Source organism: Dromaius novaehollandiae, chromosome 17 (genome assembly GCF_036370855.1).
Source record: "Dromaius novaehollandiae isolate bDroNov1 chromosome 17, bDroNov1.hap1, whole genome shotgun sequence".
NCBI classification, from domain to species: domain Eukaryota; kingdom Metazoa; phylum Chordata; class Aves; order Casuariiformes; family Dromaiidae; genus Dromaius; species Dromaius novaehollandiae.
This window is the reverse complement of record NC_088114.1, coordinates 10448651-10465979: the sequence shown is the minus strand read 5'-3', so window position 1 is coordinate 10465979 and position 17329 is coordinate 10448651. Positions and strand designations below refer to the sequence as shown.

The following is a 17329-nucleotide window of genomic DNA, read 5'->3' as shown; positions in this document are numbered from 1 at the left end:
TACCTTAATAAGACTGCATAGATCAGAGCTAATACTTGGAGTGAAACTGCTCACAAGACTAAAATCAGTACATATTATTTTTATTCACATAACAGTTATTATGCAATATTGCATAAAGATTATAAGGGGGAGGGGACGAAAGGAGATAAAACCAGTAAATAGAAGTAGTTAACAGAAATAAACCAGAATTCCCACAAAAACTGCACAGGATAAGAGTTTCAGAACATCAATGTATTAGGCCAAGATAGCTGGAAGAAAAGAAATAGAATATTTTTAACCAAGAATAAAGAATCACATAAAGCCCTAATAAAAGCGATATGGTTAATACATTTTTCTAAATAAGTGGATAAAAATATCCTTAGAGTCTCTACCTATTTGTAAAATGTAAATATATACTTTTAAATGTAGTTGATTGCCCCAAAGTGTACCTTGAAAAAGTGTATTTTAAAATGATAATATGCACCCTAAAAATGTTTTCTGGCCTTCCAGACTACTTATCTTCTGCAGGCTCCTACTTCCTCAAAAAACATAATCCCTTACCAGCTTCCTGCTGCAGTGAGAATTCGACTGGTGAGGACAGTCTCCCATTCCTTTCCTTCTCGATTACACTTTAACCTGCTCAACTTTGAACCGCCCACTGTGGTCATTTCATTCTCGACTTCAAGGTACATTGATGGATCTGTACTTATCTGAAGAACAAAAAAAACCAAAATACTTTTTTGAAGAGAAAAAGGCCTACTCAACCCCCCCGCCCGCCAAAACAGCAACCTCAGTTAGATACAGAAAAAGGCCAAATCTAAGAATGGATTGAATGATGGCATTCTCTTTAAAATAGCTTCAAAATACACTGTGCTACTTCAAAAGAAGTAGACTTCCTGGAATCAGTCTTGGCTAGAACACATCAATCACTTCTGTCTGTTCTGAGCACAAGAATGGAAAAAGGCTGTGTATTCCTCCATAAGTCTGTGCTTCCTATTTAATGGCCTCAAATCAAGCCTAGATATGCCTGGTCTTCCTGCATTCTTGCAATTAGAACCAGATTATCAATGCCTAAGCACACAGAAGAAAAAAAAAACACTTTTCATAAATACCTAAATTAATACTATTTCCCAGTCTCCTCAGATGGAGAGGACATCCAAAGATCTCTTGGAAAATAATAATTTTTTCCTCTTTAGCAGTGTACTACCAACACAACCATAGTAACAATGCAGTTTTTACTACAGTTCGATAGTGTTAACTTTTTGACATGCTTTGGCTAACTAGAAGTAGGGATTGATGAACCGCAGGTATTTCTCTTTGAAGTTTAGCTACTTTACAAGTGTCCTATTCTTAGCTGATTTGCTATTAACTTTTCATACACACACACACACACACACACACTTTCCTAGAAGCTAAAGAATACAGCCTGCTTGAACAAATACATCTATTTTTGTAAAAATAAGCAAGATTTGATTTTTTTTTAAAATGATCTACTTACTTGCAAAGTAAATGATTTCTGCAGGATTGGGGTTGGCAGTTTAAGTGCTAATGCTGGTGCAGAGATGCAAGCAGCATCTTTCTCAGAGGCCAGTGTAGCTGGGGACTGAAAAAAATTGAGAAAATGGTTATTTGTTTCCTTAAAAATAGTTAAGGACAAAAAATACTCTATACTATAGATTTTCTGGGAAGGAGGAAACCTTTTAAAAATTCCAAATAACACCTGTTGCAAATGTGTATTTTATTCCCCCTAGTTTTACAAATGCAAGTATTTTTAACCTAGAGTCTAAGAATAAAACAAAAACAAAAACTAGATGTGGCCATTACTTTCTGTAATGGGCTGTTTTTAACACTTCTAAGCTGGAACCAATTAATGGAAATTAATTGGCAAAGGTAAGCTCAGAATACTGAAAATAGAGGACTCAATAGACCCTAAAAAAGATGGAAACTCTTGATTTAATTTATTACTTGACAGATCCTAGGCAAGTAATAACCATTCAAGTCATTGAATCCAAGTCACTCTTTTGTGCGTGTGCCATGCCCCCCAAAATACCAAGCTAATGGATTTTTTTTTTTTAAATTCCGTACAGACATTTGGCACACTTACCACCCAGCATGCTGGTACCATTTAGTAAGGAGCTGCATTTGTATATAAACTAAGCACACAGGTTTGCCATGCCATGCGCACCTTCTTTTTCAAATCTTAAAGTTTTAAAATAATAATGTTAAAAGCAAGGAAGAGGGATGGCTAAAAATTCTGAGGGACCTTAAACTGCTGGTCTTTCCTTGACTTGATCACGGCTAAAGCTAAGACAGGTCAACACAGGACTTTATTACATGAATATCGGAAATTCTAATGAATGTTATTGACCGATTCATTTTACCTGAACAGTTAAAGTCACTGGCACAAGTCTGGAGTCTTTTCGAGGCCTTCCCTTTTTCTTCTTTTCTACTGTTTCTCCCTCAAGTTCCAGTTTACGTTTGGGTGCACTGAGTGGTTTAGCAGCTGGAATCTTCTCTTCACTGTCACTGCTGCTCTCCAGAATATCCTTGGGCTTACTGTCTTTAATTAAATTCTGATCCTTCAGTCTGAGCAAGTAAAAAAGCCCACATATTTCATGATTTATATAAGCTGGTTTCAACAGCTGCCAAATATCCTACCCAATGCATGCTTCTAAGTTAGAGACTACATTCTTTGGTTTGAGTGTATTTGAAAAGGCACAAAGGTAAGATGAGGAAGCCAAAGAGATATAGCAAATCCTTTGCATAAGTACAACAGTTAACATGTATAATGTAGGTTGTTAAGATATAGTCTCATCTTTAAAAAAAAAAAAATAAACCAAACTACCATTTAGCAACGGGGTGAAGCTATAAGTAACAACTTTATTTTAGCACTTAACTGAAATTACAATCAGATCTCCTCCCTGAGCTGACAGAGGTTAAATCAGAACTCTAAGCTGCAAGAATACTTCATCTTTTTTCCTCCAATGGACATTACACTTTCTGCTCACTCATGCAGAAATTGATTTGTCTATCCACAAAATTTGTCCTATTTAGCTTTGACTACTGTAAGCTGCATATCTGCAAACCATAGAAACGACCTCACTACTTCATTTTCCATTTCAGGAATACAACAGAGCTAAAGATGACAAAGTACAACCCCCTGTGAACTTTTTTGTTAACTGTTCTACCTTAAAATAGGCCATTTAATCATACTCTTCACATTCCTTCTAATAGCCAGTTACTAACTTATGACTATGTTTTGCCACTTACTCCATAACCACTCGGCTTCCTAGGAACATATTGCGTAAGATGCCCCTCCTTTTTTGGGGGCATCTGAATTATGCCAAACAATTCTCTTTTATCCATAATTTTCCTGACAGATTAGAAAATTGCAAGAGTAATCTAATATGCCTTTCCTCTGTATCGTACAGTTAAAGCCTATGATATAAAAGTATTGAGATATTTAGGAAAAACATTTTATTGGTATAACTTGGGGAAGTACATACTTCTCTCTCAAGACTGCTATGCTTTATAACATTTGTTTTGGTGAAGCTGGAATACTTATGCCATAACACGCTATATGTCACAAAACCAAAGGCTTTCCTATTGTCATTATTGTTGTTCTCCTTTTTTCTTTTTTTTTTTTTTTTTTAAATCATATGGATCCAGAGCCAAAAACCTTACAATCGAAGCGTCTTCTCCACATGCCTTCACAGCAAAACATGGAAACACATCTGCAGTTGTTATGATAGGCCCTCTACAGCCAGGTATTGTCATTTATCTTGAAGTAAATCTCACTCTTGCAGAGAGATGCAGGATGGGTACTTTTGTACTCTAAAAAGCACACACATGCATGCAGCCACACATAGAGGCATGCACACACATACATACACAGTCTCTTGTAACAAAAATTTAAAGTGAAAATATCCTGAAGAGTCTGCTTGGTCCCACACACCAGAGACAAATGTACAAAGGGATAATGCCAGCAGAGAACTTTACCTACTCGCAGCTCTCCTTCCTTCCATGTGTGGAAGACACCTAGGACAGTTTCCAGAACACCGGCACCATGACATCCATACCACAGAAAATCAAATTTTTAATTCTCTACATTACTATCCTTTTTTTGTCCTTGTGCTATATCTTACCTGTCCACAACAGTCTGATTTGTATTTGTTACAACAGCAGTCCCTGAGGTGGCTTTGGATCGTTCCGTAAATCTAGAATCAAATGCTTTCATAGGTTCAATCTTGGATGGAGTTGTCAGCACAGAGGAAGATGATGCTGGAGGAGCAGCTGAAGCAGAGGTAGCATTTACACTATCAATAAAAGGGACAGAAAAACAGGTTGAAAGAAATGTAATGTTTATAACCTCTATCACTCATAACAACTAGCTAACATTAACTATAAATTATACTGACTAGAAATCATATTTAAAACCTTCCACTCATGTACATACATGAATTATGATATGCTTTTTTTACCTTTCATGTGTCAATATCTTCTAAGCTTTATCTACTCTCAAAAGCTGTTTATGCTTATGAGAGTTAAGATCTTCATATTGTTGCATAGGATCTTTTAATCAAGATATATTTAACTGATTCTCTCTGTACGTATTTTTAATTCAGGAACAAAACAATGTTTTCAGCTTATGCTTATGTATCCAAACAGAAAGGATCATTATTTGAAATGATGAGTAGAGTTTCCAGTTTTACCTACCATTCAGGTCACCAAATATTCTCCATTACAAGATTATATTCCATTGTTTAATCAAACAAATTGAGCTGAAACATTTCATGCCAGGTTTTAATTTTGTTGTTCTTGTTGAAGAATCCAAAACAATCTTAGGCCTTTTCCAAGTATAACTCTAAGCCAAAGGATTATGTTTTCCCCATACTAAAACATTCCAGAGATCTTTTCTTTGAATAACTGTTTGAGATTTTCAGTTCATTCAGAGCAAAGAATGGCTCTAAGACAACTGATGTTGGTACTAAAAAGTAGTTTGAAGCCCAATTTCTAAAGGAAAGGAGATTTAATTGTTTTGTCTGTCAATCATCCCTCATAGTCTACTCACTCACTTTTGAATCTGCGGCCAATTTCAACTAAATTTGATGGAGTGGTAGAGGTTCCAACATTAGGCTCTTGCAAGTGTTATAAAAACAGCGGCAGTATTGAGGAGAGATAGCCAAATGAGCGTTACCCCTGATGGAAATGCAAGTAAAATTTAGTTGTTCCATACTTAATCTGAAAGAAACCCTGGCCAACCAGCACACGTGCACTGACGAGCCAGTCACTGTGCTCTCTCTCATCTGACAGGGGCATTATACAGAAGTAGCATCACGTTTGAGGACAGGAGATCTAGGGGATACAGGATAGAGTTTGATGGAAACTTCCACTGCTGGGAAAGCTTTTATTATTTACTGATAGCAAGCCAGTATTCTATAAGCAAGCCAGTTTGTTAAAGCATTAGCACACAATCAACTGTATAGCTCATTGCACTGAAGTTCATTTTCAGAACTATGCATAGGGATTTATCACTCTAAAGAGTGTAACCAAATACTAATAAAACCTTGATGTTTGCAGGAATGTTAGATTCTTGAAGTTTTGGGATAGGGAAAGCACTTTAATAATTGCTTGCAGAACTGTAAAGGAGGATTAAAACTCATAGGAAGTCATATAAACGAGAAACAACATTTCTGCAAATACTGACCCATCTTTATTTGCTGTATCATCTGTTGGTTTTATACTGGCTGCTGTTGGCTCTACAGAAGGCTTTGAAGTATTAAGGGAATTGGCTGCATTAGAATCTAATGACATGAGTTGCTGGTTACTTTGAGAAGACATCATTGAGCCAGCCAGAGATCCAGATATTGGGATGCTATTGAAAAACGCTGTAGAAAAATCCCTAAGCAAAAAGACAGACAAAACAACAAATATATTTTCTCTGAAATACTTCAAAAAATCCCTAAGCAAAAAGACAGACAAAACAACAAATATATTTTCTCTGAAATACTTCAAAAAAGTCTTTTCAACTACAACATTCATACCATTGTTCCCTTTTCCACATATGGATATACACATACAACCTTTAAAAGTTCCTCTAATCAAGAGTCATTCCTCTTATTTAAAATGAAGCTAAAGCCAGTAAGTAGTAATGCAGATAGGAACCTCAAGTACCTTAGAGTAATTTTCACTTATCTATAGTGGTAGATCACAGGAAGTAACCTTATCCATTAGAAGTTTAAAAAAGGTGGCCATTCTGGAGGAGATAATCATTCTTCCAATTCTAACAACTTACAAGTTATTCTCAGATTTTGTTATTAAGAGAACACAGGTTGAACACATTTCATAAATAAGTACTTGCAGGATATTCCCAGCAAATGTTTTAAGATGCCATGAGATTAAAACAGGTCCAAGTTCTTAGTGTGCATCAGGAAAAAAAATCCACATAAAAAGGTCAGGAATGATTTTAAAAACTACTTCCAAATGTACCCAGTGTCCAGCTGAGCTATGCAGAGAGGCGTGATCCTTCTCCGACCGTCTGCTGTCCGTGTTTCAACTTGCTTTTTTAAGAGATTCTGTTGGGAAATACATTTCATTACTGTTTCTGATAAATAGAAAAGTTTGTTTGTTTAACCTCAACTGACAGGTAGGTGTATTAGATGAAAGATGTTCCACAATTAAATTTATTAACAGAGATGATTTTTTTCTGTATAATATCTTTGGACTGTACTATTATTGTGTGAATGCTGGCTCAATCTATATTCCTATTTATGCAAGTATATTTTAGTACTGCAACTTTTTTGACCAATAATAGGTGTTTATTTTTTTTAAAAGATGTTTATATCGTACAAAGTACAACAGAACTCTAATTCTGAGTACTGCTCTCAGGCCATACCATAATAAAAATGATTTTTGCCCTCAAAACAATGTATTTTTAATTCTAGATGTATCCATTTCTAGACAAGGCATTTTTGGAGAATGTAACCTGCTTTTCACATTACAGAGCCAAGTCTGAAACATTCTCATCTTCATGCACTGAATCCTTCACTAAAATTGCTCTCCTGTGTTTAGGAAGGAATTAAATAATGTTCCCAACCTCTCCCATAGAGAAATTAAAGTACAGTTCTATAGTTAGACTGCTTTTAGCCATCTTTGATTTCCTTTCTACACATCCATATTTAGCACACATCATAGAAATATCCACAAGCCTCTTCCTGCATGGTCTTAATTCAACTTAAAGCATTTTAACTCTTCAGCAAGCCTCAGGAATATCAATTGGCCCATTCACAGACTGAAAGGTGCCCAACAACGTGAATAAGGATGCAGAAATTGGTTTTATAACAACCAGTTTGATACTTACTGACTTAGTACTTGACATTGTAAAGTGACCATCCAAGAGCACCTACCTTTCTAATGTCCTCCAAACTCTCCCCATTAACCATGCTTGCCACTTTGGGAGCTGCTGTCGCCGTCCCAGATGCTTCCCTTATTGACGCATTCTTCTGTTCCACCTGCTGCTGTTGCTGTCGCTGTTGATACTTGAGCATCTCTGGATTCTCAATAATGGTAGTAGACAACTGAGCTTCAGTCATTATCGCCAGGCTTTTACCATAGGTGGACTGATGGATGTTGCTCTGTGGGTGTTAAAAAATGTACCACAGCAAAGGAGTGACTATAACTGCTAGCATGACATCACCGACAATGCTGTAAAGGAGTTACACAATAAGATGCAAATCCTCTGTATAATTTATACGCTGAGGAGTTTTATTTATATTTTCAGCTAACACTAAATCAATACCTAAGTTAATTGGGATACAACGCTTTAGTTGCTAATAGCAATAAGAAGAAAAACAAAGAAAAAACAGCCAACAGCAAACCAGTTTGAAAAAAGACTTGCGTATAAACAAGTCAAAGAGTAATTTCAAAATGTTTCGAAGCACCCACTTCTTGTTTTCTTGGACAAATGATTACTTAAAACATATAATGATGTGTAAGCAAGTGGATGTTTTTCAAATAGACTTTCTTTCCAGAGTAGAAACTAATATTACAATTTTTTTCTTGACTACTTTTTTTTAATTCTGTTTTGAAAGTAGACAAGAACACATTTTTTCTGTAATATGAAAACAAGTCACTACATACTTCTATAGATAGTCCAATATTTTAATGAATCAACACATTGTGCATGTACTATCACGGAATCTTTGAGTGCTTACTGTACCTTTTCCTCCTCACTGAGTGGATCTCCAAGTTCATCCTGGGAAAAGTCCAAATATGCCACCGATCCATCCATGGAACACACTAAGATACCAAGTCCATTAAGGGTCCTAAAGGAAATAAAGATCTTTGTTTTCAATCTTTTTTATTGATGTCAGAGGGCAATCCAATAAACAATAAAAAAAAAATAAAAACATGAAGCATAAGATTTATTATCACAGCAACTATTGATGGAACCAAAGAAGCGGGACAGCAAGGAGAAAGAGTAATGGACAGCAGGGGCTTGCATGTTGATATTCCAAAGGTGGCAAATCAGAGACGGCACACAGGAAGGTGGCTTGAGAATACCACACCTACCCACGGCACGATCAGCACCATGAAAACCTTTCTGTAGGGGTGGAACAGAATATAAACCGAACTGTTCACAATGAACAATGAAAGATTATAAATACACTTGCTGTAGAAGCTGCTTGAAGAATTAGCATGTTAAAGGAACTAAGTGAAGAAAAGGGGCCTTCGGCAGATAAGCAATGGATACACACTTTTTTAAGCCTTAGAATTACTGTGTTGGGATAGTATCTAGAGGCCCACAGAAGATTAAGCTTCATCGTGCATGGGAAACAAATAACAGATAGTCCATACCTATAAGGAGCTTTCACTCTAAATAAACAAGACAGGAAGGAGAAGGGAAGAGACTATAAGAGAGAAGCTGTATGTTGGCTAAAATACCTCTTCTCTATCATCATTATCTGAAGCGACAGCAATGAAAAGAAAGCAAGATGTGCATGTGAGCAGCCCAAGAAGCTCTTCACTAGGCAAGAGCATATGTTTGATTTTGTTGTTTGGATTTTTAAGCAAAACACATGTAGAGATATATCATCTCACTCTTCTGGATGTCTCAAAGGTTTTCTTGGAGGGAGAGAAATGGGAGAAACTATACAGCAGCCTTAATGGAATGACAACATTCCATCGATAACCTATTATTCTACACTTGAAAAAAATAGTGTATGATGAGGAGTTTTGCCTGTTAACCCAGCAGTTCCCAATCACAGAGTTTATAGAGACAGTGACATGGTGGGTTTATCAATGACTTGTTATAGAGAAGAGAAGAGGAAAAGAAAGCAGGCAGAACTCTGAAGTCCTATCCAAATTAGCCCAGAAGGATTAAAAATATATTACGTACATTGTGGCTGTAGCTGTTTGAAAACAGCTTTTTTGTGGTGGTTGTTGTCCTGATTGTGTCACATCCAGAGGAATTAGCCTCAACATTGTGTAACCAAGTTAACCAACACTATTCCAAATCAGAAAAATGATAAAATCTTGTTGAGAGTTTTTTGCCTGCTTAGCATCTAGAATCGCTGAGCTTCTATTGACCTCTGGACCAAGCAATTATTACATAAAAACATAATGGTGCGGAGGGACTTCAATGATGGATGCAAGTCTAAAACTCTAAAATAGAAACTGACAGCTATAACACTATTATAGTATCAGGTTTCTCTGAATTTATTCAGTCCAGTTTTAGACGTGAGGAAGGACTGGAACATGTTTCTGGGAACACTCCATGTTATTGAAATTTTAGCCATACATTCGAATTTGTAAACAGGATATAAAATAACAAGGTTCCTGAAGATCCTTTGTCTCTCTCAAATATCCCACAAAGCCATTTACTCATAAATTGAAAAACGTTTTTCAATTGAAAACTATTACTTCCAATGACTTTATGCCATGAAAAATGTGCAATTTGCAGATGGGGAATTAAGAAAAATTACAGGAAAACAAAACTATTCAAAGCTATTGTACTACAACAATAACAGCAGTTCTCATGAAATATTCCATTTATTGGCTTTTAAACCTTAATTTATTAATGAAAACAAAATGTTTTGAAAAGTTTTTATAATGCTTTACTGAGCTTCACAGAAAAATTTATGTGGCACAGAAAACAAGAAGCTACACGACTGTAAGCTTTAACATTTGCAGCATAAAAACCCAAGACAGTAAAAGCTGTGAAGGTACTGTTTCAAAAGTTAGGAAGTGCTAGAATTAAGAGCGCCTGTGTAACCAGCTGTGTGCATATTACGAGAAAGTTATTACTCTTTTCTTCCTCAGAACCCTTAACTCTGTAAATTGCCTGATGTGTGAGCACAGAATATTTCTTTTTAGTATCATTTACTGGGTGAGTGGTCTCAGGTATTTGTCACTTTTATTCAAACCTTGCAGTGAATAAAGAACTACTGTTTTTTTATGACCAGGTCTTTGATGTTGGTTTGCCCCTACAGCGAGGCAGATCCCACTAACTGGGAGCTGCTTCTCCAGTGTAGTTCCCTTATATCCTGTCCCCAAAGATCCTCTCCTCCTGTTAGCACTCCTTGTGACCAGCTGTATTCCCTCCTTATCCTAGTCCCTCCAATGTGCTCCAGTCTTGGTTTTTCTTTGGCGTGTGGTTTTTTGGTTTGTATGGGGGACAGGGGGCAGGTTTAAACTCAGGCTTTACACTCTGGGGAGAGAAAGGAGTGCAGCCCTTGGGGAAATGGAAGGAGGAAGGTGCAGCTTGACTGCTATGACAGACCGGAGAACCTGGAGGATATAAACTGGAGAAGCTAGTTAGAAGCACAGTCACATGGAGAGTCCAAGACTTGATGTCATCAATAGCAGGAGGAGTACGAACGAAGAAACTTGGCCTGCCTTCCCACTTTCCACCATGCTCCTTGCCATCCCATCGATCATGGTCACACCACCTTCTCCCGCTGCTACCAGGACTGGTGCCATGCTCCTGGCTGCTGTAATTCCTTCCGACACAGACAGCGAGAGGTGGGTTTCAGTACAGCCAGGGGGGCACTCGGAGCAGAGAGGGGATCTCCCACTCCACTGTAGCACCAAAGGTGCCAGCTCAGGGTGGACAGGATGAACTATTACAGGGTTCTGAGGATGTACCATAGGGCCACTGACTACATTTAAGAATGATTTCAGCAGCCCTGCATATATGGCTGAACTGGTTTATTTTTCACATGCTTTTTGTTAGCATTTGGCACTGCAGTGCTTGTGCTACCACTGGCATTAGGAAGAAAGCAGGAAAGGAGAAAGCAACACTTACCGTGAAAAAGAGAGAAATAGGATTTGGGCTAGTAGAGTGCTGGGAAAAGGGGCTGTCCAACCCAATCCAAATCACTAGAGACATGTCCTGCAACCTCCTGGGAAAGCTCAGCACTTGCCATTCTACTTTCTGTGCGGTGTCTGGGTGTAAAGGTTTCATTATCCCTTCTCTGAGACTTGTGACCTGATTAGCCTCAGCTACTCTTTACCACAGTGCAATCTATACCCTTCATGTGGCACTGCAATACCGCTGTGTAACTACATTATTGTTAAATGATCAGAGACATTACATTTACTTTTTTCTACATGAAAATCCTCCAGCAAGAAAACTTGTATCCTTAGGCATGAAGGAAAGATTGGCCTAGAAGGCTCACCTGAACTGTCACAACCCAACAGTGCAATAACTTTTCATAGACATAATGCACATAACACGACATGGTGGACCTGAGTTTTATCAAATACATAGTCTATGACAAATTTTTTAAAGAATCATAGCAAACACGAACTCACTCCATAGGTATTTTACTGTATCATATGTTAAATACATTAGCTTTGATTCAGTTCTAATGCTACACAAGCTCAGTGGAAGTGATTGCATGTTAGTAACTAATGTCACTACCAAAGATGTTGCAGCAGAATCAAAAACTGCAGAGCTATTTGGGTTCAAACAGCTATAATCTGTACTATTTAAGGAATTTCCAGTTAATGTATATACCTAAAGTTGACAATAACATTTTGGCTTTTGTAAAAAACAGCAGCAGTCAACTTACCAGGAGATGTCCATGATAGACTTGTCAAACAGCTCATGTATGACAACTAAAGGTCGTTTCAAACACGTAAGCTTAAAATAGAAGAAACAGAACTCAGAAATGTAGAAGTCCTATATTAGCACAAATATTACCACATGAATCCTCTCCTTGAGTCTTAACAGTATTCACCACACAAGATCTGGCCAAGAGACAGCTGTATGCTTGACAGGGCAGTATCTGAAGTGCAAAGTTAGCAATTCCGTGACTAGAACAGAAAAGCCTTGGAGAAACATGGCTGACATTCAATCCTCCCTTCCTTTCTGAAACACAGACTGAATTTCTTAATGAATCCAGCCTTTTATGCTGCATTCATAGAACTCTACCAGTCAAAAAGTAATTCCACAGATGCTGAAGACAGCTTCTATTCTAAGCTTTATTGAGATAAGAATGTTGCAAACTGCCAGCACAAGAGAAAGACAGAACGCAGATTAGGATTCCATGCCCTCATTCAGACTGCTCCTCCATGCAAGGGAAGCCAGTCAATACCAAAGGGAAATTAACTCGCTATTATTCTTAAAAATGACTCCTCTATGCTTATAGATCATCTTAGTAATAAAGAGCTGAATATGGAAATTTCCAATAACTTGTTCTAAATCTGAGATTGCAAGCTGATGTTAAATCAACGGACTTAATAGCTACAGTGTATAGTATAAGTAAAATGAAAACAGGAGAGGTCAGTGTGATCGAGGATGTTTCATGTTCATAGGTACACAGATGAAGTGCATGATTTTCAATAGTTATTTCTTTCATGTTTCCATCACAGACCTGTGCTGTGTATCTATATCTCTTTTTAGCTCTTCAGGGCAAAGACTACCTATAATTTTGCATCTCTACAATACCTCGTACAACCTCAACAGGCACTGTACATGAAATCATAGTATAAATAGAAAGCAAAATATACTTAGAATGATACTTTGATATGAGTATGCACTGGTAACATTGCCAGAAACAGATTTAGTGTTATGCATTTAGTAACTGATGGATAAATACCACACTGGAAACTATAAATAGTAGACTGTAGTTAGCAATTGGTGTGTTCTGGCATACGTTCTCACCACAAAGCCTTACAATCAGTTAAACTGATTCCCCACTCTTTGTAGTTGCCAAACAACTCATCTTGCAGCTCTAAATGCAAGAACAGCTAATCTTCCCTCAGACAAAATATACTTTTTAATCTACACTAAAATTTTATATACACATATACTGAAAACCTGAAAGCATATTTAAAAAGTTCACTCACTTTCACATTCATTTCCCAAGTAAAGGCAGAAGCCAGGGTGAAGCAGGCAGATGAGGCATATTTATGCTTAGAAACAGCTGAGCTCTGCCTGCTATATTCTTCTCATACCCATAAAAGAAAGACTAGCAAAGCTAGATTCTAAGAGTTATAAAAGGGTAGGTGGGCTAAACATGGAATAAAGTCTTTTTCTTTTAAGACATGCATAGAGAATCAGTAAGAGACAGAGGAAGACAATAGGGCTAAATTATGTTTATTAGCTGTGGCAATGCATTATTCTCCTTAACCACGACAGCATACTCTGTCACGGCCTTCTAGCTGCTCTTTGGCTCTAGAATACTGAATTCCTGAAATGAATTAATACCAGTCCACTTCCCCCCAAGCTAATCCTCTAACAACAGGGAGAATAAAAAAACTAAACATGAATCTAAGTATAAGACTCTAATGCCGTACACATGACCTTTGTGCTAAACCTTCAAATTATCCAAACGACCACATTATTCAAAGAAAGCAAAAAAAGTTTACCCAGACAGAAAGAGATCGATCCTTGCTACCAACAGCACAACAGCAGTAGGGACAACTTGACTTGGTGGAGCTCCCATTCTTTTGTTTCTTCTTGAAGATTTTTGGATTGAATTTCTGAACAAGCAAGATAACACAAGATGTATTACAGGAACTACATTAGAGTAGCTGCTTTAAAAGTAAGTTTTACACTCAAAAGTGAAAAAATTAGCATTTCATGGAAACAAAGTCTATAACCAGACTTTATAATGGCACTGACAAAATGCACATATGCTTTCTTAAAGGTCCTTCTGAATGCCTTAACAGGAATGCCAAATTAATTTTGCTAGCAAACTGGAACACACTAGAAACCTAAGCCACTTCAATTTAGTCACTGAATAGCTAACAGGGTTAGCGTTCGGCGTTCCTAATGTGTTCATCTATGTCCAGTTCTCTTACCTCAAGAGCAGGTTGATTAATTGATTCCAACATTAAAATTGAAATTTTTAAACACCACCACGTGTTAGCTTTACTAATCTCTACACTTGTCTCCAGTTATTGTCCATTTACACATAAAATAACCAGAAAGCACATATTTTACTTCAGGGATAAGTTACAATCGCTCACTCACCACTACTGTAACTGCCTTCCGATGCCCTACAAAATCCATGTTGGTTTTCCATCCATCTCTCTCAATGATCTGAGCAGTAGGTCCAGAATTATTCATGGCATGAGCAGAAACAAGATAGTGACCATCAGGCGACCAGCTGAGACGTAACACGTGTGTTGTCCCTCCACACTGGAAAAAAAAGAAAACAAAACAAAAACAAAACAAAGCATACCAGAGGTTTAAAAGTGTCTGGACTGGGCAAACAAAGGATTTTAATACAAATTATTTAAAGTTTACATTTAGGGATTATAATCACAAAAGAAATCTTCTGGGGATATAAAAGAATGACATTGCACACAGTTCTCAGCACTTAGCCACATTTATACAGCTGATCTAGCATAATTCATAAAGGCCTACCAACGGGGGAAAAAAGCAAACCCAGAAAACTCTTTTAGAAAGATGGAAAAAAAAATCCAGAAAGAGAATTTCTGTAGCATTTATAAGAATGCAAGTCTCTTTAGATACTGTACACTCAGTATACATCAAGATCCTGGTTAGTGACAGGGCTGCAGCATACCAACTGCTGACAATGAACTTTCAGTTTGCAAACACTAACGCAGACACAAATTCAGGAATTTAGTCTCTTACTAAGAGCAATTACACTAATCACAGTGCCAGAAGACCATTTTAAAATGTTCCACTCACCAAGCACCAGCTTCTGTATCCCAAAATTTAATCCTTTAGTCAAAGTCATCACATAAGAATAGCCCTACTAGGCTAGACCAAGGATCTCTGGTACTTACGTGGTTTCTGGTAAGGGCTAACAGAAGATGCATAGGAAAGAGCATAAGAGCAATGGAATAGTAGGCCAATACTTCCTTGGAATGACCTCTGCATTTCCAGGAATTTACTTAATGGTTTACATAATCCATGTAAACTTTCGGCACCCACAACATTCAATGGCAATGAGAGTCTCAATTCTACCTGCCCCCTCCCCTCCCTTTTATTTATTTTTTAATCTACCAGCTAATAGTTTCAGTTGATCCAGCGCTGTTTAATTAACTAATATTTCTGCAGCATCAGAGTTATTCTTACAATTTTTCATTTATTCTAGAAAGAATGGTCACACATTCATACCTCATCGAAGGGTTTTGTGATGCTGGTTTCCAACTGCCAGTCCATGGTCCGCCATACCTTCAAACTTCGGTCATCAGCTTGAGAGGCAATATATTTTCCTACAGGATCCCAAGTCAGTCCTTTCACCAAGCCAGAATGTCCCTTCAACGTGGCAAGAATTTCTGAGCAGACACACAGACACACAAAAAAAAATAGTTGAGAATACAGAATGGATATTCTGTTTCTTTCAGGACAGGTCTTCTTGAAACAGCATATTAAATATAATCTCTTTTTAAATATACAAACACCAACACACCAACCAAACTGGAATTTATATTTAAACCAAGAATAATACATAAACATGATAAAGAGAACTCTGGCCAAAATAAGGAGTGCAGAAGTCTACATAAAAATAGATCAGAGCTGGGAGACCAGCAGAACCCAGGCAGTCCAGAACAGCACTTTCAAGCTGTGGAAAGCAACAGTTTAATTGGAACTTCAGTTAAACTTTCATTTTTTCCTCTGTACCAAAAGACCATCACAACAAACCTAGCTTTGTGCAAACATGAATTAAGTTACGACTGAAGAGATATGGAAGCCTGGCAGACCAAGTAACCTATTTTCGACCAATCTGTTGCTTATTAGACTGTTAAAGAAGAGGCTGAGATTACTGCACAGGCTACACAGCCTGAAAGAACAACATCTCTGATATTATCTGATAATATCTGATATTATCAGATATTTAGTGAAGCAACCCTAAAACAAGTCGCAGTGTCTATGCATCATGCAATGGGAGCCATCACGTCACGTGAAGAGAAGCAGCCAAATAAAGGCACATTCTCCCTGGCTGGTGCAGGCCCTCGCAAGTCAGATAAAGCTGTCCTGTAGACTAACTAGCTGCACCTGGCCTCAGGACTGTACGAATTGCCAGCACTGCAGCAGTAGGAGGAGGAAAACAGCCATCAAAGGGAAGACTCGAGAACTTCTGTTACTGTGAGAGAAGATGGCATTAAGGCTCCTCTAGTTCTTCTGTTCTCCCCTTCATCAGGTAAATTCACACTGGTTATTAAACAGCAACATTTGGAACTAGGTAAATAAGACAAGGGGCCCCCAAAGGTAAAAGGATGGAAAGTCCTATTGGTACAAAAGCAGAAGGAAGAAAATATACAGAAAATTTCTATTTATCTGTGATTTTACAAAGAAGGTGAGAAAGAAAATACATGTAATAATGAGCTTCATGTAAAATTAGCAGCACAATCCAAACGTAACCTTTGTCTACAGTACAGTGGAATCCACAGCACACTATCATCAAAACTTGGGACAATGACTGCCTCACCAGATTGCCAAGTGTATCATCTCAAAGGACAGGATAACCCATTCCCACATATACATACACTACATATGTACATACACATTTTCACAGTCAGTGAAATACAGCAATAAAGAGAGGAGTTTGTCAGAGTTGCATACCTGCACATCTAAAATGAGAATTCTCACCTGGAAATTTGACAGCATTCCAGATGACAACAGTGTTATCCACACTGCACGATGCCAGCCAGGCATCATGAGGAGACCATGCTACATCCATGACATCTGTTTAAAAACCCAAATGTTCCCATATAAGACATATTGTTGATAGAGAATCAAAATTCTATATAAAAAACTTGTGATAATGCTTTTTACATCACTGAGAAAGGATTATAGCCTCACTAGAGTAAGAGAAAGAACATGGCGATCTGGGAGCAAGGCACTCCCACCATTTGTAATGTTCAA

At 37.5% G+C, this 17329-nt stretch overlaps 1 protein-coding gene across 2 annotated transcripts in view; it reads right to left on the bottom strand.

Annotated features, from left to right (window-relative positions):
- Positions 1–17329, bottom strand: part of LOC112985608 (protein HIRA) — a 37345-nt gene that overhangs the window by 9467 nt on the left and 10549 nt on the right. Inside the window, exons 6-18 of one of the 2 annotated variants that reach the window (XM_064522129.1) lie at positions 17054–17149; positions 15578–15738; positions 14462–14629; positions 13855–13968; positions 12054–12124; positions 8198–8303; positions 7386–7613; positions 6469–6554; positions 5687–5881; positions 4125–4295; positions 2361–2565; positions 1478–1582; positions 541–689 (exon numbers count right to left, since the gene is read on the bottom strand). In XM_064522129.1, the coding sequence (XP_064378199.1) occupies positions 541–689; positions 1478–1582; positions 2361–2565; positions 4125–4295; positions 5687–5881; positions 6469–6554; positions 7386–7613; positions 8198–8303; positions 12054–12124; positions 13855–13968; positions 14462–14629; positions 15578–15738; positions 17054–17149 (1855 nt within the window). The remainder of the gene's footprint in view (positions 1–540; positions 690–1477; positions 1583–2360; positions 2566–4124; positions 4296–5686; positions 5882–6468; positions 6555–7385; positions 7614–8197; positions 8304–12053; positions 12125–13854; positions 13969–14461; positions 14630–15577; positions 15739–17053; positions 17150–17329) is intronic. The other variant, XM_064522130.1, reaches the window with a different exon arrangement.